The sequence below is a fragment of the Mustelus asterias genome, chromosome 3 (genome assembly GCF_964213995.1).
Source record: "Mustelus asterias chromosome 3, sMusAst1.hap1.1, whole genome shotgun sequence".
In the NCBI taxonomy this organism is placed as follows: Eukaryota; Metazoa; Chordata; class Chondrichthyes; order Carcharhiniformes; family Triakidae; genus Mustelus; species Mustelus asterias.
The window spans coordinates 26,414,756-26,441,573 of NC_135803.1; the positions used below are offsets into that span (position 1 = coordinate 26,414,756).

General features: G+C 47.3%; 1 protein-coding gene across 2 annotated transcripts in view; it reads right to left on the bottom strand.

Moving 5' to 3' along the window:
* Positions 1 to 14,374: 14,374 nt before the first annotated feature.
* The window catches only part of anos1b (anosmin 1b), a 147,840-nt gene continuing 135,396 nt past the window's right edge, over positions 14,375 to 26,818 (bottom strand). The window contains exons 13-14 of one of the 2 annotated variants that reach the window (XM_078206350.1): positions 17,789 to 17,931; positions 14,375 to 16,937 (exon numbers count right to left, since the gene is read on the bottom strand). In XM_078206350.1, coding sequence (XP_078062476.1) covers positions 17,791 to 17,931 — 141 coding nt within the window. In that variant the 3' untranslated portion in view covers positions 14,375 to 16,937; positions 17,789 to 17,790. The remainder of the gene's footprint in view (positions 16,938 to 17,788; positions 17,932 to 26,818) is intronic. The other variant, XM_078206358.1, reaches the window with a different exon arrangement.

The window sequence follows — 26,818 nt, forward strand, 5'->3', positions numbered from 1 at the left end:
CGCCAGGAACAACGATCTGCCAGCGGGCAGCAAGATAGCACCCAGTGCGGCACCAGGAGAGCACGCCCCCTGTCGCACCGGAGGGCAATGATCAGGAGAGGCTGCGAACATGTTCTTGCTTAAAGCCGCTCTGAGAGAATGGGTGACGAACAGGTCGGTTCAGCTTATTTGGCAGGACGGCTGGTTTGTGATGCGAAGCGATGCCAACAGCGAGGGTTCAATCCCTGTACTGCCTGAGATTAGTAAGAAGTTTAACAACACCAGGTTAAAGTCCAACAGGTTTATTTGGTAGCAAAAGCCACACAAGCTTTCGAGGCTCTGAGCCCCTTCTTCAGGTGAGTGGGAATTCTGTTCACAAACAGAACTTATAAAGACACAGACTCAATTTACATGAATAATGGTTGGAATGCGAATACTTACAACTAATCCAGTCTTTAAGAAACACAACAATGGGAGTGGAGAGAGCATCAAGACAGGCTAAAAAGATGTGTATTGTCTCCAGACAAGACAGCCAGTGAAACTCGGCAGGTCCAGGCAACTGTGGGAGTTACAAATAGTGTGACATGAACCCAATATCCCGGTTGAGGCCGTCCTTGTGTGTGCGGAACTTGGCTATCAGTTTCTGCTCAGCGACTCTGCGCTGTCGTGTGTCGCGAAGGCCGCCTTGGAGAACGCTTACCCGAATATCAGAGGCCGAATGCCCGTGACCGCTGAAGTGCTCCCCAACAGGAAGAGAACAGTCTTGCCTGGTGATTGTCGAGCGGTGTTCATTCATCCGTTGTCGCAGCGTCTGCATAGTTTCCCCAATGTACCATGCCTCGGGACATCCTTTCTTGCAGCGTATCAGGTAGACAACGTTGGCCGAGTTGCAAGAGTATGTACCGTGTACCTGGTGGATGGTGTTCTCACGTGAGATGATGGCATCTGTGTCGATGATCCGGCACGTCTTGCAGAGGTTGCTGTGGCAGGGTTGTGTGGTGTCTTGGTCACTGTTCTCCTGAAGGCTGGGTAGTTTGCTGCGGACAATGGTCTGTTTGAGGTTGTGCGGTTGTTTGAAGGCAAGAAGTGGGGGTGTGGGGATGGCCTTGGCGAGATGTTCGTCTTCATCAATGACATGTTGAAGGCTCCGGAGGAGATGCCGTAGCTTCTCCACTCCGGGGAAGACAAACACGGGACACAGTGGACAGAGTACCCTTCGTTGTCCAGTACTTCCCCGGAGCGGAGAAGCTACGGCATCTCCTCCGGAGCCTTCAACATGTCATTGATGAAGACGAACATCTCGCCAAGGCCATCCCCACACCCCCACTTCTTGCCTTCAAACAACCGCACAACCTCAAACAGACCATTGTCCGCAGCAAACTACCCAGCCTTCAGGAGAACAGTGACCAAGACACCACACAACCCTGCCACAGCAACCTCTGCAAGACGTGCCGGATCATCGACACAGATGCCATCATCTCACGTGAGAACACCATCCACCAGGTACGCGGTACATACTCTTGCAACTCGGCCAACGTTGTCTACCTGATACGCTGCAAGAAAGGATGTCCTGAGGCATGGTACATTGGGGAAACTATGCAGACGCTGCGACAACGGATGAATGAACACCGCTCGACAATCACCAGGCAAGACTGTTCTCTTCCTGTTGGGGAGCACTTCAGCGGTCACGGGCATTCGGCCTCTGATATTTGGGTAAGCGTTCTCCAAGGCGGCCTTCGCGACACACGACAGCGCAGAGTCGCTGAGCAGAAACTGATAGCCAAGTTCCGCACACACAAGGACAGCCTCAACCGGGATATTGGGTTCATGTCACACTATTTGTAACTCCCACAGTTGCGTGGACCTGCAGAGTTTCACTGGCTGTCTTGTCTGGAGACAATACACATCTTTTTAGCCTGTCTTGATGCTCTCTCCACTCCCATTGTTTTGTTTCTTAAAGACTGGATTAGTTGTAAGTATTCGCATTCCAACCATTATTCATGTAAATTGAGTCTGTGTCTTTATAAGTTCTGTTTGTGAACAGAATTCCCACTCACCTGAAGAAGGGGCTTAGAGCCTCAAAAGCTTGTGTGGCTTTTGCTACCAAATAAACCTGTTGGACTTTAACCTGGTGTTGTTAAACTTCTTACTGTGTTTACCCCAGTCCAACGCCGGCATCTCCACATCATGACTGCCTGAGATTATGCATGAATGCCCCACCTTCTCAACCTGCCCCTCAATGGGAAGAGCAGCCTATGGTCATCTGGGACTATGGCAACTTTACCTTACAGAGGAAGGAGGTCAACTATCTTTGTTCATCCTTTCAAAACAACCTTACTGTCCACTCACACAACATAGGAATTAGGAGTAGGCAAATTCAGCCCTTCGAGCCTGCTCCGCCATTCAATCAGGTCATGGCTGATCTCTCCCTGGTCTCAAATCCACCTCCCCACCTGTTCCCCACATCCCTTTTTTATTAGAAATATCTCCCTTTTGAAACCATTCAACAATTCAGATTCCACCGCGGCATTGAGGCAGTGAGCTTCACAAATTCACCACCCTCTGCGAGAAGTAGTTCCTCCTCATCTCAGTTTTAAATCTGCCGCCTCTTATCCTATACCTGTGACCTCTTGTTCGAGATTGCCACATAAGAGGAAACATTTGGTCTACATTTACTTTATCAATCCCTTTTCAAATTTTATATACCTCGATCAGATCCCCTCTCGTCCTTCTAAACTCCAGCGAGTATAAGCCCAAACTGTTTAATCAGACCTCATATGTCAACCCCTTCATTCCCGGGATCAATCCGGTGAAGCTCCTCTGAACTGCCTCCAATGCCACCACATCCTTCCTCAAATAAGAAGACCAAAACTCGATGCAGTACTCCAGATGTGGTCTCGCCACCACCCTATACAATTGCAACAACACTTCTCTACTTGTACACTCCAGTCCCTTTGCAATAAATGCCAACACCCCATTTGCCTTTTTTATTACATGCTACACCTGCATATCGACTTTCTGCGATTCATTCAAATTCTTCTTCAATTAATCAGTTAGTCTAGCCAAAATGCATCCTTTCTGTTCGTCACCCTTTATATGAAAAACTTCCTAACATCTAAATGTGACTCAAACAGTTTGAGTCTGTGTGTTTTTGTTTGACTCTCATGGTTTTGTTTCTGTTTGATATTTATATTTCAATCTTGTATAATTCTATGACTCTTGTCAGGATGAAGTTTATTTATTAGTCACAAGTAAGATTTACATTAACATTGCAATGAAGTTACTGTGAAATTCCTCTAGGCGCCACACTCTGGCGCCTGTTTGGGTACACTGAGGGAGAATTTAGCATGGCCAATGCAGCTAACCAGTCCGTCTTTCAGACTGTAGGAGGAAACTGGAGCACCCGGAGGAAACCCACACAAACACGGTGAGAACGTGCAAACTCCACACAGACAGTGACCCAAGCCAAGTCCCTGGCGCTGTGAGGCAGCAGTGCTAACCACTGTGCTGCCCCTATTGTCTCCCAGTTGCTCCTTTCTGTGCTGAAGAGCCCAATATTCCCTCATAACTCAGTCCTTTGACATTGGATCTTGCTCATAGTTTGAACAAAGAACAATACAGCACAGGAACTACGCCCCTCCAAGCCTGCGCCGCTCCCTGGTCCAAACTAGACCATTCTTTTGTATTCCTCCATTCCCACTCCGTTCATGTGGCTATCTAGATAAGTCTTAAACGTTCCCAGTGTTGATCCCTTAGGAGACGAGACTGGAGAATTAATAATGGGAAACAAGGAAATGGCAGTAACATTGAACAGTATTTTGTGTCTGTCTTCACTGTAGAAGATACAAAAAACATCCTAGGAGTAGTTGAAAATCAAGAGACAAAGGGAAAAAGGAACTTAAAGCAATCACAATCACCAGGGAAAAGGTACCAGGAAATTAATAGGATCAAAGACTGGACCTGATGGCCTGCATCCTCGGTTCCTAAAGGAAGTGGCTGCACTGACAGTAATTGCATTAGTTGTGATCTCGCAAAATTCCTTAGTTCTGGAAAGATCTCCACGGATTAGAAAACTACAAATGTGACACCTCTATTCAAGAAAGGAGGGAGTCAAAAAACAGAGAACTTATGGTCAGTTAGTCTAACTGACCTGGGAAAATGCTGGAAACCATTATTATGGAGGTAATAGCAGGACAGCTCTTCTTCTACTCGCGTTCTGCCTGAAGGCAGGCCTGACCCACAGTGCCACGGCTTCCACCACAGGTAGGGTAAGGAGATAGGAAAGTGGAGTTGAGGCTACAATCAGCTTTGTAGCAGTCCTGTAGCAGCCCTGTAAGAATACGGCTAGGGGCGGCACGGTAGCACAGTGGTTAGCAGGGGCGGCACGGTAGCACAGTGGTTAGCACTGCTGCTTCACAGCTCCAGGGTCCCGGGTTCGATTCCCGGCTCGGGTCACTGTCTGTGTGGAGTTTGCACATTCTCCTCGTGTCTGCGTGGGTTTCCTCCGGGTGCTCCGGTTTCCTCCCACAGTCCAAAGATGTGCGGGTTAGGTTGATTGGCCAGGTTAAAAATTGTCCCTTAGAGTCCTGGGATGCGTAGGTTAGAGGGATTAGTGGGTAAAATATGTGGGGGTATGGCCTGGGTGGGATTGTGGTCGGTGCAGACTCGATGGGCCGAATGGCCTCCTTCTGCACTGTAGGGTTTCTAATAATATGAAACAGACCAGCAGAAAGTTGGCCAATACACCACAGCATGCTAGGAACTCTCGAATACCGGAGACATAAGACACAGAATCAGTCCTATCCCCAATAGCCCCTGTAGCGACTTGATAAAATAATAGAGTCAGGAACTCATCCTTTGATTTGATTTGATTTGATTTATTATTGTCACATGTATTAACATATAGTGAAAAGTATTGTTTCTTGCGCGCTATACAGACAAAACATACCATTCATAGAGAAGGAAAGGAAAGGGTGCAGAATGTAGTTTTACAGTCGTAGCTAGGGTGTAGAGAAAGATCAACTTAATGCAAGGTAGGTCCATTCAAAAGTCTGATGGCAGCAGGGAAGAAGCTGTTCTTGAGTCGGTTGGTACGTGACCCCAGACTTTTGTATCTTTTTCCTAATGGAAGAAGGTGGAAGAGAGAATGTCCGGGGTACGTGGGGTCCTTAATTATGCTGGCTGATTTGCCGGTGCAGCGGGAAATGTAGACAGAGTCAATGGATGGGAGGCTGGTTTGCGTGATGGTTTGGGCTGCATTCACGACCTTTTGTAGTTTCTTGGGCAGAGCAGGAGCCATACCAAGCTGTGATACAACCAGAAAGAATGCTTTCTATGGTGCATCTGTATAGGTTGGTGCGAGTCGTAGCTGACATACCAAATTTCCTGACTCTTCTGAGAAAGTAGATGCATTAGTGGTCTTTCTTAACTATAGTGTCAGCATGGGGAGACCAGGACAGGTTGCTGGTGATTTAGACACCTAAAAATTTGAAGCTCTTGACCCTTTCTACTTCATCCCCATTGCTGTAGACGGGGCATGTCCTCCACTACGCTTCCTGAAGTCAATGACAATCTCCTTTGTTTTGTTGACATTGAGGGAGAGATTATTGTCGTTGCATCAGTTCACCAGATTCTCTATCTTATTCCTGTACTCTGTCTTGTTGCTGTTTGAGATCCGACCCACTACGGTAGTGTTGTCAGAAAACTTGAAAATCGAGTTGGAGGGGAATTTGGCCACACTGTAATAGGTGTATAAGGAGTATAGTAGGGGGCTGAGAACGCAGCCTTGTGGGGCACCAGTGTTGAGGATGATCATGGTGGAGGTGTTGTTGCCTATCCTTACTGATTCTAGTCTGTGGGTTCGGAAGTTCAGGATCCAGTCGCAGAGGGAGGAGCTGAGGCCCAGGCCGCGGAGTTTGAAGATGAGTTTCATGGGAATAATAGTGTTGAAGCCTGAGCTGTAGTCAATAAATCGGAGTCTGACATTGGTGTCCTTGTTATCTAGGTGTTCCAGGGTTGAGTGCAAGGCCAGGGAGATGGTGTCTGCTGAGGACCTGTTGCGGCGGTAGGCGAACTGTAGTGGATCCAGGCAGTCTGGGAGGCTGGAATTGATTCGTGCCATGACTAACCTTTCGAAGCACTTCATAATGATGGCTATCAGAGCCACCGGACAATAGTCATTAAGGCACGCTGCTTGGCTTTTCTTTGGTAGTGGGATGATGGTCGTCTTCTTGAAGCAGATAGGGACTCAGATTGTTGTAAAGAGAGGTTGAAGATGTCTGCGAATACCCCCGCCAGCTGATCTGCGCAGGATCTGAGTGCTCTTCTGGGTATCCCATCCCGGTCAGTCGCTTTCCGTGGGGTTGACCTTCGAGAAAGCTGTCCTGACATCTGCAGTGGTGACCTCAGGTACAGGTTCATCCGAGGCTTCCAGGGTGGAGGGCATGCTCTCGCTGACCTCTTGTTCAAAACGGGCGTAGAATGCATTGAACTCATCAGGGAGGGGTGTGTTGGAGCCGGTGATTTTACATGCCTTCATCTTGTAGCCTGTTATGTCTTGCAGACCTTTCCATAGTCGGCAGGGGTTCGTGTGGTTAGCCTGGGACTCTAGCTTGGTCCAGTACAGTCTTTTGGCATCTTTGATGGATCTCCTTAGATCGTATCTGGCTTTCTTGTATAGGTCAGTGTCGCCTGACTTGAATGCCTCAGACTTGGACTTGAGCAAGCAGTGGACATCCCTGTTCATCCATGGATTCTCGTTGGGAAACATGCGGATTTGCTTTGGCACACATCCTCTACACATTCACTAATGAAGTCAGTTACTGTAGTGGCGTACTCGTTCACCCGAATACATTTAGGAAATAATCAGAACCTCATCTATGAAACAAGCACCTTTAGATTCTGCATCAGACAAAATCAATAAGAACAAAAGAACAAATGTATATTCTGACCCAAAAATGAGAGATACAGGCACCGGGACGCTAGCTAATAAAGAATGACCTTCAAAACTTGTTACCAAAGTTTTGAGGTGGCAAAACTAATCAAGACAGGGCCCCCAATTGGCCGAAACACTGGAATGTTCTGGAAGGTAGCCAGAAAGGTATAAGACCCCCAGTTAGACCAGGGCAAGTAGAAACCCCCCCCTCTCCACCCATCCCGAGGCATGGCTGGACACAGTGAAGACATGAGCAGCTTGCCTTCTTCACTGAGAGAGAGAGACCAAGACCAGAGACAGAGAGAGATCGACAGTAATAGGCTGCAGGAATCAAGCAATTGGAAACAGCGAATCGACCAGGAATCAAGATCTGGGAGGTATTTGTATCCTAGTGAAATGGGCAGTTAAGTTAGATTGTTAGAGTAAGAATTCTTAGAATTAAAGCGTATTATCCTATCTTAAAATTGTCTGAAATAAAGTTGCGTTGGTTGAACTGACTCGTGTTCGTAGTTATTTGCCAGTAACTTGCTGAAACTCCTGGGTAAAACTTACTGGACAAACACATTGGTTAAGTGGAATCTGCAAGGTCCTAGTGCATCCTGCTTACAACAGCTATGATCTTATTGAATGGTGGAGTAGACTCCTAGGGCAGAATGGCCTACTGCTCCGAATTCTTGTGTTCTTGATCTAGCACATCTCCGTCTTCACGGTCTCTCTAGCCGGCCATGTTATGGAGGATGCAACAGACCTCCAAAATGTGTGAAACTCTTGCAGCATTGAGCTGCTGGGCACTACCTAACCAGTCCAGACACTGGAAAAGCATCTTCAGAATCTTGATGGCCTGCTTGATGGTGATCCTAGTGAGTATATGGCTTCAGTTGTAATGCACCTGGTCCTCTGTCTCAGGTTCTCATAAAGGGGCAGATATCCATCTCTTCAAGGGATAATCTTTGACCCTAGAATCCATCAACATTGTTTGGGAGAGGGGTGGGCTGATGTGCTGCGGAACCCTGGACCGCTAGAGGATGAAAGAGCAATGGTAGCTGTCAGGAAAACGAACACACATGCAGAAAGTTCTTGTTGTGGTTGCAGACTAGCTGGATACTGAGGGAATACAAGGCCTTCCTGTTGTTCAACTGCTCAGTCATTTGGTGGTCACATGGGTATAGTCGATAACACCATGCATGTCCAGGAATCCAGCAACTGAGGCAAAACCCACTGTTCTTTGTGCCTGCAATGTGCCATCTGTCTGGGATTGAATATACTACCCTCTTATAGCTCAGGCATCAGTAACTGGTGAGATGCAGCAGTGTGCCTTTAGTGAAACATTACCAAGGTCCACAGCTGATCCTTGGAAGGAATCAAAGGAAAATAAGTTCAAAGCTACAGTGAATCTGACAGCTATTGGCTAGGCATGGCGGGCAGTGCTTCCGGGTGTGAGGTCTGCCACCACAAGTGTACAAAGCTCTGTGACTATCTCCCTGGAAAGTCACGGTCTCCTGCGGCACTGCTTCTCCAACATGTTCAGGTAGCTCCACCTTTGGTGGTAGATCCTTTGCTGAGGATATGGCCTCCAATGCCACTATCCTACTGACATCAGGGGCTTTGCCCTTCTTGCAGAGGATGTTGTTCTTCATCTCCACTGGACCCACAATCTAGGAGTCATATTCTCATTGCCAGTTGCTGCCTTCCTTGTGCTTAGGTGACCTCCCAATTGTATCTGGAAGCCTTTGCCTCCTCCTCTTATAGCCCTGAAATTCTAGGAGGTTGTCAGACCCTGCACTGCCCTTCTACATGCAGAACATTCCCTCCGCAATCTACACAGACCTTGGTGTGCCAAAGGCTGAGGTGTTCGGAACGGATTAACAGACCTTCAAATTATGTCCTAATTTGATGTCAATTGATGGCACTGATATATAAAGGAGTTACAGATGGCATTAGGTGTTGATGCAGAATTGTATATGAAGTTGGATCAAAGAAATAAAGGTAGTTTATGAAGGAGCAGAACTCGTGTCTCCTTTACTGAACTGCAACCGGAAAGCTAAAACATGAGTCCCCCTCTGACTCTTCATTTTATGCGCCCACCAAATTAGTTGGGGGTGGCCATGACTGGCTCTTCACTGAGCGTCCACCTCCATGCACTTGGTCCACTCCTGATCCAGCATGCAATCCATGCACCCTCACCAAGATCTCAATATGTCCCTCAACACGCTCTCAATGAACACTGCAGTCACATTAAATTGACTCATCTCTGTGTGGAGTTTGCACGTTCTCCTCATGTCTGCGTGGGTTTCCTCCGGGTGCTCCGGTTTCCTCCCACAGTCCAAAGATGTGCGGGTTAGGTTGATTGGCCATGCTAAAATTGCCCTTAGTTTCCTGAGATGCGTAGGTTAGAGGGATTAGTGGATAAAATATGTAGGGATATGGGGGTAGGGCCTGGGTGGGATTGTGTTCGGTGCAGACTCGATGGGCCAAATGGCCTCTTTCTGTGCTGTAGGGTTTCTATGATTTCTATTCTATGATTTCATTAGTGGATCGGACGTGTTCCCGAAGCTGGCCTACCCCATCCTGATGAAGTTCACCGGTGGCGGGATTGGCAATGGGAAATGGCATGCTGGCCTGCACTGCTCTTCTCACCACCCACCCTCCTCTATTCCCACCCCGACAGCATCTATAAGTCCCCTCCAGAGAATTGACTATCATTCTAGTGATAAAGGGTAACCCATTAGAGACTTCTAAAGTTCTAACAGGACTAGACAGGGTAGATGCAGGGAGGATATTCCCGATGGTGAGGGAGTCCAGAACCAGGAGTCACAATCTGAGGACTCGGGATAGACCATTTAGGATGGATGTGAGGAGCCATTTCTTCACCTAGAGAGTGGTGAGCCTGTGGCATTCATTACCACAGGAAGCAGTTGATGCCAAAGCATTGAATGTATTCAAGAGGTGGCTAGATATAGCACTTGGGCGAATGGGATCAAAGGTTATCGGGAGAAAGCAGGATTAGGCTTTTGAGTTGGACGATCAGCCATAATCATAATGAATGGTGGAGCAGGCTTGAAGGGCCAAATGGCCTCTTCCTGCTCCCACCTTCAATGTTTCTATAATATTCATCAGCCTCTTTTACTGACCCCCCCTTCTAAGCACCAAATCAAATGGGGAAAATTAAGAGTTGTGTACAGTGTTATGATGCTTGGCTAGACCCTGGATGATGGGGGAGATCGGGGTCCAACAACCTTTTGTTTAAAGTAGATAAAGTTTGAGGTTCAAGACACTTCTTAAGTGAATAAAGCCACAAGATTCAATGGTTTTGGAACAAACAAAAATAAACTTTACTGCAGAAGTTCAGAAAGATAAAACAATTTACAATATCTATCTTATGCTCTAACATTAAGGGGAAGTGTGAAGTATATGTAAGTTAACAAGCCAATTGTGGTCAAACACACCATACTACAGAATAAATGCCAAATGTGCCAAACCTGATTCCATGGATTTCTCATCAAGCCATCCAGATGTTATATTGTGAGCCAACCAATCTCACTGAAACTTTGTCTTTCTCTTAAAAATTTCCAATCTCCACTTTTGAAGGTCTTGCCCCGGAATTCTCTCCAACCATTGCTGCCACTTGGATGGCTTCAACAATGACTCACTTCGCAGGGTTCAATCTTGCTTTCCAAGATTTGTTTTCCCTGGACCTCCAAGTATACTCAAGCTTCACCTTCCAAGCAAAGTTTAATATTTTGGGCCGTGCCAAGTAGAACACCACACCCTCTCCCTGATTTGGGGCCTTCTCCCTGTCCCCCTCCCTTGTACTTTACCTAGGACACTTGCTGCCCATGGTGCTCTGTATCTGGTCACCTGACCCAGGTATTCGTGCCCTTCTTTCTTTGCTCTGCATAGGTGCACAGGGCTGACCTTGGGCCTAAAGAAAGTTAAAAGTTAGTACTGCACATATCTGGCCAGTTCCCATCTGGCCCATGTGTGGGAGGCCTGAGATTTGTCATGAATTGGGAATTTCCAACCACCAAACTTCAGACTAAGGTTAGGTTTGTGCTTCCTAATAACAGACAGATCCATTTCTGAAATAGAAAATGCTGGAGAAACTCAGCAGGTCTGACAGCATCTGTGGAGAAAGAATAGAGCCAATGTTTCGAGTCTGGATGACCCTTCGTCATCCAGCTCTGACAAAGGATCATCCAGGCTCGAAGCATTGGCTCTATTCTCTCCCCATACATGCTGTCAGACCTGCTGAGATTTTCCAGCATTTTCTGTTTTTGTTTCAGATTCCAGCATCCGCAGTATTTTGCCTTCATATCAGACCCATTTCTGCATGTTTCTCCCTTCCTTCTATTAGCGTGTTGCTTGTTTATATGCACTTCAAAACCTTTCCCCTCTCCCACACCCACTTTACACCACCTCATTTGTAATTTATCAAAGCATGTTTATTGTCAGAATGTTTACATGCATGGACATAAAAGAAAATGTATCAGAAACTTGAACACTTCAAGGATCAGGCACCTTGTTTCTGCAAGGAAGATAAAAGGCAATATAACGCTTAAAGGCCCAGGAAAAATATACAAACATTAACAAGGCCACATATAAAATGTATAAATATCAATCAATCATCACTGAATAAACAAATGCACCAAGTTTTTGGTATCTGATGAAGATGCAACAAAATCAAAGTTTTTTAAAAGAAGGAACACTGCCTCTCTTTGATATATTTGTCCTTATTTGCCAATGCATATATTTGAAATACCTTGGAAAGGGTTCATTGGGAAAATTGCCTCAATATATTTAACTCTCTAAAGTCTCACTCTAATCGTATATAGTCGACTTTTGCTCCTTTTCTGAACATGTACCAGTTCTGTTCCTTCAAACTCACCTATAACCAACCCTATGGACACCTCCCCCCCCCTCATATTCCCTTTTTGACTTGATGTCATATATTCTTTATCCCATACTTGGCAGTCAAACCCTGGGGTGTTTTTCCACATTAAAGGTGCTATTTAAATCTAAGGCGGTTGTTGTCCTTGTTGATGGACAAAGTACGTGGCTAAATAATGTTCAAATTCCAAACTATCAGAGCTTTGTTAAAGGCAAATCACGTTTAAGTAACTTTAGAGTTGGTAACAAAGATAGCTGATGAGGGTAATGCAGTAGATGTGGTGCATTTGGACTTCCAAAAGGCATTTGATAAAGAGCTACATAATAAGTTTGCCAACAAAGTTTAAGTCAATGTAATAGAAGGGGAGGTGGCAGGGGACATGGATGAAGTGACAGGAAAGAGACAGTTATGGTGAAGGACAGGAGGAAGGTAAACAGTGGGGTACCCCAGGACTCAGTACCCCAGACCACTCCTTTTAGTGGTATATATGAATGACTGTGATGATGAAGTTCCACAAAACACTAGTTTGGCAACTAGTGAAGTGTTGCGTGTCCAATTCTGGGCAGCACATTTTAAGAAGGACGTGGAGGCTTTACAGAAGGCGCAGACGAGCTTTCCTGCAATGGTTCCAGAGATGAGGGAATACATTTACACAGATGGTTTAGACCATAAGATATAGAAGCAGAATTAGGCCATTTGACCCATCGAGTCTGCTCCACCATTCAATCATGGCTGATAAGTTTCTGAACCCCATTCTCCCATTTTTTCCCCATAACCCTTGATTCCTTTACCAATCGAGAGCCTATCCATCTCTGTCTTAAATGCACTCAATGATCTGGTCTCCACAGCCTTGGTATCGAATTCCATAGATTCACCAACCTCAGACTGAAGAGAGAAGACGGGGGTCAATTGTTCTCCTTGGAACCGAGAAGATTGAACAGAGGTGTTCAAAATCATGAAGGGCCTGGGAAGAGCGGATAGGAAGAAACTTTTCCCATTGATGGAAGGGTGAAGAACCAGTGGACACATATTTAAGGTGATTAGCAAAAATGACATGAAAAAATAGTGGAGGCAGAATCAACTGAGAATTTCAAAAGGAAATTAGATAAGCACATGATGGAAAAAATATATAGGACCAGGAAGCAGAGTGGGGGAGTTGAATTAACTGGAGTGCTTTGCCAAGAGCTGGCATGAAGTTAGCGGGCCAAATGGCCTCTGTCTGTACTGTAACCATCCAATAATTCTATGAAATGAAAATTACTATTATCGAGGAATGCAGCTGGAAAAAGAAGTAGTGGTAAATGGATGGTAATCTATATTTAAACAACATGGAGGGCCAATCCTCTATAGAAAATGGGCAATCGCCATTGCTTTATCATTTAGTCCCTTTCCACGTATGGTAGTATTATAGTGCAGTCATGCCAAATTATTACCCATTATTTCAAGACATTCCGCTAAGCAAAGTGTTTTCTATGTAAGCGTCTGGATAGGAATGTTTAGAAAATTTGAGGGTAGTTTAATGTGGAATCCATAAAACAGTTTGTCTTGCTGTGGAGACACCGGTAGCTAGAATGGAATGATTATTGATGATTATTGACCTGCAAGCTACAGTGCAATATTACATTTCACACCACATCTACCAATATGATTAATACATACAAATCTTTATTATTTTATATATACAAGGAAGTATATGTTCAAGCTGCAAAGGATGTTTGATGATGGTTTTTTAATATTAAAATAGTCGCTCAAGAAGGATGGAACTCAATGTTAAGGGCAAATCTGATCCAGGAACCAAGACATTGCACCAAATAAATGTAGCTGATTAACCCAACGTGCCAAAACTGGATGGTAATCGGCTAAAGCATGAAAAATTCACACCAGAAAATATGTAAGTTTATGAACCCAACGTAGTACAAAAACAAAATATTATTTATACTGGAAATCAGAAATAAAAACAGAAAACGCTGGAACTCTCAGGCAGCATCTGCGGAGAAACAGGGATAACATACAATGAAGGCTAACGCCTATTTTTCCTCTCTCCACAGGTGCTGAGTATTTCCAGCATTTTTCTGCTTTAACCCAACGTCGTGTTGAGGGTTGCACAACACATCCGTTATTCAATGTTCCTGCTCATAACCTCTTAGCAGGTTGCGCTTTAGATATTGGGGTGAGTTTTTACAAGGTTCCCATCACCTGTAAACAGGAGAAACTCTGGGGAGATTTGAGAATCCTTGCAGCAATTCTATCCCAAATGAGGACATGGAAAAATATGAGAATCCAATATTTAGTGGATTTAAAGTAAAAAAAAAACTGGGGGTACAGATGTGGTGTGTTTATCAGAAAGAACCCTTGCTGCTAAAATCAGCCCTGTTCCATTTTCTAAGTGGACCCGTGTGGATGCTTCATTATTGTATTACAGCCAATTATTTCACTTCGTTGACTGAGGAATTCTCCCACCACGTCCCCTCACTATTCCCTAAAGGGTAAAAAACAGTGTGGGTGTGAAGATACGTTAAAGAAAATCGACTGTAAAGAGCTTTGTGATACCTTGAGATCATGAAAGGCACTATAAAAAATGCAAGACTTTAATTTTTAATATACAAAAGGGTTTGAGAAGGGTGCTGCTCAATTTGCAGCCAAGAGTGTGCTGAGTACCGAGTCTCCAGTCCTTTGGTTATACATTCTTTGAAATGCCACAGAAGTAAAAGGCCTTTAGTGGTATTTATTTTCTGCTGTGATTTATGTTTTCATGAGACTTTGTGCCAGTAGTTACTTTACTCTGCCCTGAGACCAGCCAATGGGAATCCTCTTAAGCTGACATACTTGGTGGAAGAGAAGAGGCAGGAAATTAATACCCAATCACATCACCTGATAGGTGTTCCTTGCCCTCCTATCGGCACTTCCACTCCTGCATCTGAAGAGAGAAGTGAAATTGCTGCACTTTTGTACAATACTGGCAAGACTTCACTTCTCAAAGGTGGATGTGCAGGCAGACCTTTGAAAGCACAACTTTGAGAGGGGAATGCTTGAATAACCTTGGTGCTAAGAAGTTATTTAGAAGCACCCCAGTCACGGTGTGTTAAGCTTTACATGGCATTGTTAGAAAAAGGGCACCACAGACTGCTCTAAAGTTTATCATTGGAGGTTCCCATGAAGATACTACTAACCATTTATCCTGGCAGCACTCTTGTGTCATTGCTGTGCATACTTGTCTTCGCAGGGATTTGTTCAATAGAGGTGCATGTGTCGAGTGACGCCATCTGCTGCAAGGACATTACAGCGATCTTGCAGCAGAGGGTCTGAAAGATGCCAGGGTCAGTTTGAGACCTGAGTGAAGCCTCTTGTGGTTGTGTTCCAATTTTGATATCTGGAAATTATTCCATGAAGTGGCAGAGAAGGCAAACCTCGCAAACAGCTCAAGTAGCTACAGCTCAGGTGAAATCACTCTGTTTTGCAATAGTACTTGTGAGGCTTCATATAAAGCAACCAGATACTGCCTTGACTTCAGCAGCTATCAAGTTTAGTTGGGGTGCTTCCTCACTTGTTTCTTTATCTTCACAGCTAAGATCTACTCCCTCGTGTTGATCCAGGCACAAAGGGAATGTGGATTCTGATACGGCTACAAGATCAACTTGCTTCCTCTTCAGATAATGTTCAGAGCATGAATATGCTGGATTGCATCCAGCGTTCTAATTCCTTTCCAAAAGAAGCTTCAGCTTGAATATAGACCAAGCAATAATTTCCTATGTAACTCTTTTTCCTACACTGCTGGATAACAAACTTTGAAAAGGACTGCCAAAATTCTCAGAGAACGTAGAATAATCCCTCATTCTATGAAAGTGAAAGTTGTTACAAGTTTGAGATAATTTGCTTTCCTGTATGGATCTGACTCAGAACATGCCAACCAAAGCAGTGACAAAGACAATCTAATACCTGCTGATCATTATGACTTCAGTTTTGCTGTGGTGTTGGAAATACCACATGCAAATTCTAACTAGCACAATATAATGTTGGAGTAATATACAAGAGCTTTTATTGAACTTCAGACAGAAATTAAAATACCCCGCCCTCACTCCGCCTTCCTGTGGTTAATTACTCACTTGATTTCATTTCCTGAGAGAAGGAGAGTCTAATATGGTGCAAAGAATAGCCTTGCGACAGCTTTTACAGTTAACAGAAGTGGAGATGATAGGTTTTCTTTTTTGTTTAACGAGTGACATAGTAGTTAGCACTGCTGCTTCACAGCGCCAGGGACCCGGGTTCGATTCTAGCCTCTGGTGACTGTCTGTGTGGAGTCTGCACATTCTCCCCATGTCTGTGTGGGTTTCCTCCGGGTGCTCCAGTTTCCTCCCACAGTCCAAAGGTGTGCGGGTTAGGTTGATTGGCCATGTTAGATTAGCAGGGTAAATACGTAGGATAGGGACTGGTTGGGATTGTTGTCGGTGCAGGCTCGATGGGCGAAATAGCCTCCTTCTGCACTGTAGGGATTCTATGAATCATGAGACTCTCACAGTGAAGTAATGTGTATTGTTATCACTTGTAAGCTATGTCCATTAAGCCTGCTTTCCTGGAACCACAACTAGTTGTATTTGGCAGTATCTTTACCTGTGGTTTGGACAGCTATCAAATTTTCACTCACTTATTCAATGATGCAGGTTTCCATCAATCTTATTCTACTGTGTTTTACCTGAGGTTGTAATTTGTGGTTCTCTGCTCGAGTTGTCTCACAAGATTGTTTTGTGATGCCGAGGGAACTATCAGTCATGTAGTCTCTCTTCACTCAATAATCGTTAAATTAGTGAGAGATTGCCACAAGCTTATTTCCTCAATTATAACAATCCAGGATTTTCTGAGATACTTGTGCCAGGACACTTAACTGTGAATGCCAAATATACATTGAAGAACTAGTGAAAGGTGGAAAAAATATATATGAATCTCAATAAACACGTCATATGAAACTAGCAGAGGCACAAAATCTAGGAAGTCCAGTCTTTCAGATGCTCTCATAAATAACTCTGCATTTCGAACAAGAACAGCTTTGGTTACTGCAATGCGGAATCCAGATTTCGTTTAAATTCCATTCTTGTTGTGAGCTTCTTTACAACAGATTTGACTGATAGTCCTGGTTGGCACCTGTAGTTAAAAAACAAAATAAATGTATGTCAAAGTAGGTTGTTAAGCTGCTGCAATGGAATAAAACAGAAACAGGCTGTTAAACATCAACCCAGAAAAACAGAACTGCAGATAAAGCCCTTGTGCAGTTGTTAAGGCTTTTATCAGTTGCAGTTAAAACTAAATACGTTTTAGGGTGGCACAGTGGTTAGCACTGCTGCCACACAGCGCCAGGGACCTGGGTTCAATTCCCGGCTTGGGTCACTGTCTGTGTGGAGTCTGCACGTTCTCCCCGTGTCTGCGTGGGTTTCCTCCGGGTGCTCCGGTTTCCTCCCACAGTCTGAAAGACGTGCTGGTTAGGGTGCATTGACCCGAACAGGTGCCGGAGTGTGGCGACTAGGGGATTTTCACAGTAACTTCATTGTAGTGTTAATGTGAGCCTTACTTGTGACTAATAAATAAACTTTAAACTTTATTTTCAAAGACATTTGGAGCAGCAAAGTGGCTGATCTATGTTTTTAGACTGAATGTGCTACATAAGGCGATCAGCAATCCTTGAAGTCCAATGATGTGCAGGTTAGGATGACTGGCCATGCTAAATTGCCCCTTCCCAAGATGTGTAGGTTAGATGGATTAGCCATGGTACATGTGTGGGGTTTTGGGGATAGGGCAGGGGAGTGGGCCTGGGTAAAATACACTGTCAGAGAGTCAGTGCAGACTCGATGGGCCGAATGGCCTCTTCTACACTGTAGGGGTTCTATAATTCTATGAAGTGAGATAATTGCAGTGAAACAAAAATAATAGTTGGATATAGTAATGTATATAGTTATTTTTATACTACACAACAATACACGTAATTGATTGGAAAAGACCTTTATGAGACCGCAGTGTAAAGCCGTGGTGTTTGAAATGTTTTAACAGTTGCTGGGCCGTTGCCAGTTGTAGACAGGACGTGAACTTGGATCTGATAAGTTGTCAAAGGCCGAAGATTAAGGATTGTCGTAAAAGGCTGATCCTGGAAACAATGAAAGAACAGATCACAGCTCAGCAATTACACAGTTACCAGAGAGTAATCACCTGTAATCTATCCAAGTGTATCAAATGATTTATATATAGAATTATGGTAGCCTGGCTGTGTTTCCATCTGTCTCGCAGACATGTTAAAGACTGTGTAGTACAAATTTCCAACACTAGAGACTGCTATTACTACAGAAAAGTGCTGCATACGGCTGGAAATTAACAAAGAATGTTCTAGCAATGTGGACTCAGTGAATTAGTTCGCAGCCTCTGCTGTATTTTGATCCTGGTTTGGAAGTTATGGCAGATTGGAAAAAGTCAACGGGGCAACATCTGCACTTCTGCAGTGCCTAACTGTCAAATTAATTCTTGTTTTTATGAAGATGGAGTGGAGACCTAGACTGGACAGCACCCCTGAGTTTGAGAGGCCATGAGGAGAGGAAGAGGAAGAGGAAGATCCCCTTCCTGCCTGGCAGGACAAGATAATCTGGGTCATGGATTCATGGAAAATTAGCAGCTCCACCAACTGAACTCTGCTATCCGGCTAGGTAGAGACGAGGAATTAAGCTTGTTGTGTTCTCCATGTGGATCTGGAGTGTCGGGTGTCAGTGTCCATTGTACATAGTTTGGTCCTTTGAATTAAGCTTTTCCATTAATGCTTATAAAGATTTGATGCCAGTGGAGTAAAGGATCCTTGCTTTATAATCTTCGTGCTGTCTATGTGCTTGAATTCCACGTAACATTGTGTTTATGAAGATGGTGTAGGGCAGTCAGACTCCAAGGTATTAATATGTCAGACCTCAGGTACACACAATTTGAATATGTATTGCCTCTGGAGTTGATGCTATGGAAGGTGAAGGCCTTATCAGCTGCCTCTGGTGGACCTGCGTGGCACTCATATTAGGAAGGGTGCTCGCATGGTCATGGTCGGGCGGCACAGTGGTTAGCGCTGCTGCCTCACAGCTCCAGACACCCGCGTTTGATTCCCAGCTTGAGTCACTGTGTGGAGTTTGCACATTCTCCCCGTGTCTGCGTGGGTTTCCTCCGGGTGCTCTGGTTTCCTCCCACAGTCCAAAGATTTGCAGGTTAGGTTGATTGGCCATGCTAAATTGCCCCTTAGTGTCCCGAGATGTGTAAGTTTGAGGGATTAGCGGGATAAATGTGTGGGGTTGCGGGGTTAGGGCTTGGGATGGGATTGTTGTCGTTGCAGACTTGATGGGCCGAACAGCCTTCTTCTGCACTGAAGGGTTTCGAGGATCTATGACTTGTGTGCTAAGAGCTTCTCAATTGGTCAGATCATAACCTCAAACAGCTTTAGCAGCTTTTACAAACTTGAACCATGCAGGGCCATTCAATGTATTTAATGTCACTCACCAAAGGACATTCATTCAGCTGCAAGAGGGATCTATTACCAGTGTTATTTAAAGGGCCTGTTCAAAAATTACACTAACGTCTGCTACTGAAAGGAAGTGCTGCGGTTTTGGGGGTGTGGTGGATATGGGGGTGTGGTGTTTATGGGGGTGTGGTTTTGGGGGTGTGCTGGTTTTGGGGCTGTGGTTTTGGGGGGTGTTGTGGTTTTGGGGGGTGTTGTGGTTTTGTGGGGTGTTGTGGTTTTGGGGGTGCAGTGGTTTTGGGGGTGCTGTGGTTTTGGGGGGGTGGTTTTGGGGGTGCTGTGGTTTTGGGGGTGCTGTGGTTTTGGGGGTGCTGAGGTTTTGGGGGTGCTGTGGTTTTGGGGATGCTGTGGTTTTGGGGGTGCTGTGGTTTTGGGGGTGCTGTGGTTTTGGAGGTGCTGTGGGTTTGGGGGTGCTGTGGGTTTGGGGGTGCTGTGGGTTTGGGGGTGTGGTTTTGGGGGTGCGGTTTTAGGGGTGCGGTTTTGGGGGTGTTGTTTTGGGGATGCTGTGGTTTTGGAGGTGTGGTTTTGGAGGTGTGGTTTTGGGGTGATGTGGTTTTGGAGGTGCTGTGGTTTTGGTGGTACTGTGGCTTTGGTGATGCTGTGGTTTTGGGGTGATGTGGTTTTGGAGGTGTGGTTTTGGGGTGATGTGGTTTTGGAGGTGCTGTGGTGTTGGTGGTACTGTGGCTTTGGTGATGCTGTGGTTTTGGGGGTGCTGTGGTTTTGGGGGTGCTGTGGCTTTGGTGGTACTGTGGCTTTGGTGATGCTGTGGTTTTGGGGGTGCTGTAGTTTTGGGGGTGCTGTGGCTTTGGTGATACTGTGGTTTTGGGGGTGCTGTGGTTTTGGGGGTGCTGTGGTTTTGGGGGTACTGTGGCTTTGGTGATGCTGTGGTTTTGGGGGTGCTGTGGGTTTGGGGGTGCTGTGGGTTTGGGGGTGTGGTTTTGGGGGTGCGTTTTTGGGGGTGTGGGTTTGGGGGTGCTGTGGGTTTGGGGGTGCTATGATTTTGGAGGTGTTGTGGTTTTGGGGGTGTTGTTTTGGGGGTGCTGTGGTTTCGGGTGTGTGGTTCTGGGTGTGTGGTTTTGGGGATGCTGTGGTTTTGAGGGTGTGGTTTTGGGGTTGCTGTGGTTTTGGGGGTGTGGTTTTGCAGGTGTGGTTTAGGGGTGCTGTGGTTTTGGGGGTGCTGTGGTTTTGGTGGTACTGTGGCTTTGGTGATGCTGTGGTTTTGGGGGTGTGGTTTTGGGGGTGCTGTGGTTTTGTGGGTGTTGTGGTTTTGGGGGTGCTATGGTTTTGTGGGTGCTGTGGTTTTGTGGGTGCTGTGACTTTACGGGTGTGGTTTTGGGGGTGCTGTGGTTTTGAGGGTCTGGATTTGGGGGTGCTGTGGCTTTGGGTGTGTTTTTGGGGGTGCGGTTTTGGGGGATGTTTTTGGAGGTGCTTTGGTTTTGGGGGTGCTGTGGTTTTGGAGGTGCGGTTTTCGGGGTGCTGTGGTTTTGGGGTGTGGTTTTGATGGTGTGGTTTTGGGGGTGCTGTGGTTTTGGGGGTGCTGTGGTTTTGGGGGTGCTGCGGTTTTGGAGGTGTTGTGGGTTTGGGGGTGCTGTTTTGGGGGTGCGGTTTTGGGGGTGCGGTTTTGGGGTGTGTTGTTTTGGGGGTGCTGTGGTTTCGGGTGCGTGGTTTTGGGGGTGTGGTTTTGGGGATGCTGTGGTTTTGGGGGTGCTGTGGTTTTGGAGGTGCGGTTTTCGGGGTGCTGTGGTTTTGGGGTGTGGTTTTGATGGTGTGGTTTTGGGGGTGCTGTGGGTTTGGGGGTGTGGTTTTGGGGGTGCGGTTTTGGGGGTGCGGTTTTGGGGTGTGTTGTTTTGGGGGTGCTGTGGTTTCGGGTGTGTGGTTTTGGGGGTGTGGTTTTGGGAATGCTGTGGTTTTGGGGATGCTGTGGCTTTGGGGATGCTGTGGTTTTGGGGTGTTGTTTTGGGGGTGTGGTTTTGGAGGTGTTGTGGTTTTGGGTGTGCTGTGGTTTTGGGGGTGCTGTGATTTTGGGGATGTTGTGGTTTTGGGGATGCTGTGGCTTTGGGGGTGCTGTGGTTTTGGGGGTGCCGTGGTTTTAGGGGTGCTGTGGTTTTGGGGGTGCTGTGGTTTTGGGGGTGTTGTGGTTTTGGGGATGCTGTGGCTTTGGGGGTGCTGTGGTTTTGGGGGTGCTGTGGTTTTAGGGGTGTTGTGGTTTTAGGGTTGTTGTGGTTTTGGGGGTGCTGTGGTTTTGGGAGTGCTGTGACTTTGTGGGTGTGGTCTTCGGGGTGCTGTGGTTTTGAGGGTCTGGTTTTGGGGGTGCTGTGGTTTTGGGTGTGATTTTGGGGGTGCTGTGGTTTTGGGTGTGCTGTGGTTTTGGTGTTACTGTGGCTTTGGTGATGCTGTGGTTTTGGGGGTGCTGTGGTTTTGGGGTGTGGTTTTGATCGTGTGGTTTTGGGGGTGCTGCGGTGTTGGGGGTGTGGTTGTGGGGGTGTGATTCTGGGGGTGCTGTGCTTTTGGGGGTGTGGTTTTGGGGGTGTTGTGGTTTTGGGGATGCTGTTACTTTACGGGTGTGGTTTTGAGGGTCTGGTTTTGCGGGTGCTGTGGTTTTGGGTGTGTTTTTGGGGGTGCTGTGGTTTTGGTGGTGTGGTTTTCGGGGTGCTGTGGTTTTGGGGTGTGGTTTTGATAGTGTGGTTTTGGGGGTGCTGTGGTTTTGGGGGTGTGGTTTTGGGGGTGTGGTTTTGGAGGTGTGGTTCTGGGGGTGCTGTGGTTTTGTGGGTGTGGTTTTGGGGGTGCTGTGGTTTTGGGATGCGATGGTATTGGGGGTGTGGTTTTGGGGGTACTGTGGTTTTGGGGGTGTGGTTTTGGGGGGCTGTGGTTTTGGGGGTACTGTGGCTTTGGGGTTGTGGTTTTTGGGGGGCTGTGGTTTTGGGGATGTGGTTTTGGGATGTGGTTTTGGGGGGGTGGTTTTGGGGGTGTGGATTTGGGGGAACTGTGGTTATGGGGTTGCAGTGGTATTGGGGGTGTGGTTTTGGGGGTGCTGTGGATTTGGGTGTTGTTGTTTTGGGGAGCTGTGGTTTTGGGGGTGTGGCTTTGGGTGTGCTGCGGTTTTGGGGGTGTTGTGTTTTTGGGGGTGTGGTTTTGGGGGTGCTGTGGATTTGGGTGTTGTTGTTTTGGGGGAGCTGTGGTTTTGGGGGTGTGGCTTTGGGTGTGCTGCGGTTTTGGGGGTGCTGTATTATTGAGCGTGTGGTTTTGGGGTGCTGTGGTTTTGGGGTTGCTCTGGTTTTCGGGTTGTGGTTTTGGGGTTGCTGTGGTTTTGGCGTTGTGTTTTTGGGGATGGTCTGGGTTTGGGGGTGCTGTTGTTTTGGGGATGATGTGTTTTTGGGGGTGCGGTTTTGGGGGGTGCTGTGGTTTTGGGGGTGCGGTTTTGGGGGTGTTGTGGTTTTGGGGGCATTGTGGTTTTGGGGGTGTGGTTTTTGGGGGTGCTGTGGTTTTGGAGGTGTTGTGGTTTTGGGGGTCCTATGGTTTTCAGGGTGTAGATTTGGGGGTGTGGTGTTGGGGGTGCTGTGCTTTTGGGGGTGTGGTTTTGGGGGTGCTGTCGTTTTGGGGGTGTGGATTTGGGGGTGCTGTGGTTTTGGGGGTGCTGTGGTTTTCGGGATGCTGTGGCTTTGGGGGTGTTGTGGTTTTGGGGGAGCTGTGGTTTTGGGGTGTTGTTTTGGGGGTGTGGTTTTGGGGATGTTGTGGATTTGGGGTGCTGTGGTTTTGGGGTGTTGTTTTGGGGGTGTGGTTTTGGGGGTGCTGTGGTTTTGGGGATACTGTGGTTTTGCAGGTGTGGATTTGGGGGTGCTGTGGTTTTGGGGGTGCTGTGGTTTTGGGGGTGCGGTTTTGGGGGTGTGGTTTTGGGGTGCTGTGGATTTGGGGGTGCTGTGATTTTGGGGATGCTGTGATTTTCAGGGTGTGGCTTTGGGGGTGCTGTGGTTTTGGGGTTGCTGTGGTTCTGGGGGTGCTGTAGTATTGGGGGTGCTGTAGTATTGGGGGAGCTGTGGTTTTGGGGGTGCTCTGGCTTTGGGGGTGCTCTGATTTTCGGGTTGTGGTTTTGGGGGTGCTGTGGTTTTGGGGGTGCTGTGATTTTGGGGGTATGGTTTTGGGGGTGCTCTGGTTTTGGGGTGCTGTGGTTTTGGGGGTATGGTTATGGGGGTGTGGTTATGGGGGTGCTGTGGTTTTGTGGGTGTGGTTTTGGGGGTGCTGTGGTTTTGGGGACTGTGGATTTAGGGGTACTGTGGTTTTAGGGGTGTGGTTTTGGGGGTGCGGTGATTTTGGGGGTGTGGTTTTTGGGTGGCTTTGGTTTTGGGGGTGCTGTGGTTTTGGGGATGTGGGTTTGGGGGTGTGGCTTTGGGGGAGCTGTGGTTTTGGGGTTGCTGTGGTTTTGGGGGTATAGTTATGGGGGTGTGGTTATGGGGGGGGTTTAGGGGTGGTGTGGTTTTGGGGGTGCTGTGGTTTTGGGGGTGCGGTGGTTTTGGGGATGTGGGTTTGGGGGTGTGGCTTTGGAGGAGCTGTGTTTTTGGGGTTGCTGTGGTATTGTGGTTGTGGTTTTGGAGTGCTGTGGATTTGGGTGTGTGGTTTTGGGCGTGCAGTGGTTTTGGGGCTGCTGTGGTTTTCGAGGTGTGGCTTTGGGGGTGCTGTGGTTTTGGGGGTGCTGTAGTATGGGGGTGTGGTTTTGGGGGTGCTGTGGTTTTGGGGGTGCTGTGGTTTTCGGGTTGTGGTTTTGGGGTTGCTGTGGTTTTGGGCGTGCTGTGATTTTGGGGGTGCTGTAGTATGGGGGTGTGGTTTTGGGGGTGCTGTGGTTTTGGGGGTGCTCTGGTTTTCGGGTTGTGGTTTTGGGGTTGCTGTGGTTTTGGGGGTACTGTGATTTTGGGGGTGCTGTTGCTTTGGGGTGCAGTTTTGGTGGTGCTTTGGTTTTGGGGGTGCTGTTGTTTTGCGGGTATGGTTTTGGGGGTGCTGTGCTTTTGGGGGTGCTGTGGTTTTGGGGGTGCTGTGGTTTTGGGGGTGCTGTGCTTTTGGGGGTGCTGTGGTTTTGCGGGTATGGTTTTGGGGGTGCTGTGCTTTTGGGGGTGCTGTGGTTTTGGGGGTGCTGTGGTTTTGGGGGTGTTGTGGTTTTGGGGGTGCTGTGGTTTTGGGTATGCAGTGGTTTTGGGGGTGCTGTGGTTTTCGGGGTGCTGTGCTTTTGGGGTGCTGTGGTTTTGGGGGTGCTGTGCTTTTGGGGGTACAGTGCTTTTGGGGGCGCTGTGGTTTTGGGGGCGCTGTGGTATTGGGGGCGCTGTGGTATTGGGGGTGCTGTGGTTTTGCGGGTGCTGTGGTTTTGAGGGTGCCGAGATTTTGGGGGTGTTGTGGTTTTGGGGGTGCTGTGATTTTGGGGGTGCTGTGGTTTTGGGGGTGCTGTGGTTTTGGGGGAGCTGTGGTTTTGGGGGTGCTGTGCTTTTGGGGTGCTGTGCTTTTTGTGGGTGCTGTGGTTTTGGGGGTGTTGTGGTTTTGGGGGTGCTGTGGTTTTGGGGGTGCTGTGGTTTTGGGGGTGTTGTGGTTTTGGGGGTGCTGTGGTTTTGGGGGTGCTGTGGTTTTGGGGGTGCTGTGGTTTAGCGGGTGTGGTTTTGGGGGTGCTGTGGTTTTGGGGGTGTCGTGGTTTTGCGGGTATGGTTTTGGGGGTGCTGTGGTTTTGGGGGTGCTGTGATTTTGGGGGTGTCGTGGTTTTGCGGGTATGGTTTTGGGGGTGCTGTGGTTTTGGGGGTGCTGTGGTTTTGGGGGTGTCGTGGTTTTGGGGGTGTGATTTTACGGGTGTTGTGGTTTTGCGGGTGTGGTTTTGGGGGTGCTCTGGTTTTGGGGTGCTGTGGTTTTGCGGGTGTGGTTTTGGGGGTGCTGTGGTTTTGGGGGTGTCGTGGTTTTGCGGGTGTCGTGGTTTTGCGGGTATGGTTTTGGGGGTGCTGTAGTTTTGGGGGTGCTGTGGTTTTGGGGGTGCTGTGGTTTTGGGGGTGCTCTGGTTTTGGGGGTGCTGTGGTTTTGGGGGTGTCGTGGTTTTGGGGGAGTGATTTTACGGGTGTTGTGGTTTTGCGGGTGTGGTTTTGGGGGTGCTGTGGTTTTGGGGTGCTGTACTTTTGGGGGTGCTGTGGTTTTGGGGGTGTGGTTTTGGGGGTGCTGTGGTTTCTGGAAGCGTTGCAGTTTATGGGTTGTTGTGTGAGCTGTTGTATCTGGCAGGGAATGCTACTGCGTACTCACAGGCGGGCAGAGGATGTTGCAATCTGTGGGGACTGTGGTTACAATGTCTCTGAATCTGCAATTTGACAGGGAAATGGAACAGAGGCTGTGGAGAGGGTAAACTCCACACAATATCCACTGCCAATTTGGAGCTGGACTCCTCCATTCTCTTTGACTGTGACAGGAGGTTGTCTGGCAAACCAGCAAATGTATTCAGCATTTCGGTGTGTATCCTCATCAGCTCTCGTATGCAACCCCATCGAGGTCCTCATCTGAGTCCTCTCTAGCAGAAATCATTTATCACCTTGCCCTCCAATGAGCAGCACACAAACCATCCTTTCCCTTGGCCTGGCTGCAGTCTACTCATGTTCATGTGACTCATCACATGTTGTTCCCAACTCTATACAAGCTTCTAAAGTTCACACAGTGCCAGTGGCTGCTAACGTCTGGTCAAGTGACTGTGTGTCTTGATCAGTTTTGTGCTGTTGCTCTCATTCTTGCTCTTGGCTATGCTGTCGCTCAGCAGGTGGTGTTCTTGGGTGTTTGAAAGCAGAGAATCAGAAAGGGGAAGGCTGGAGTGCAAAGCAAGAGGTCCATGGCCACACCATCTGCGGCTTTCTCATCTTGCCAAAGAGGAGGATGAGGGTGAGCTGGAAGTTGAGAAAGGGACATGAGGCATGAACGTACCAACATCCTCAATGTTTTCAGTGATGTTGGCTGCCATGGACATCGTCGTAGTTGATCCCATGATGTGGAGAACTATCTCCTGTGCAGAGTGCAGGAGATGCTAGTGTCCTTGCCCCTGCTGATTCTGCTCTGTTCCCTTCTAATGTGTGTCACCTTGTCCTGCAAAAGAGAGGGCAAGGTGTCAGGACCTGTGTTGTGCCTTCCACAGTCGAGTAGCTGAATGGTAGGTAGTGATCATGAGGCTGATAGTATTGGAAAATGTGTGAGGATAAGTGGCATACCTGGATGATCAGGTCTGAGTCATGACTTCTCAAGAGTGCTGATGGGGGTATGCTGCATTGAGAAGCGTGATGCTGTGGTAGGTATGAGGTATCATGCGCATTCATTGCATTCACTGACTCTGCATGAGAATATTAAGTTTCTTGTGCCCTTGTTGTCAAATCCTCAGGGGCAGACTCTGGAAAGTGAACAAAGGCTGAGTGTGTGGCATATGCATGGCAGATGCAGTATAATGTGGATAAATGTGAGGTTATCCACTTTGGTAGCAATAATAGGAAGACAAATTATT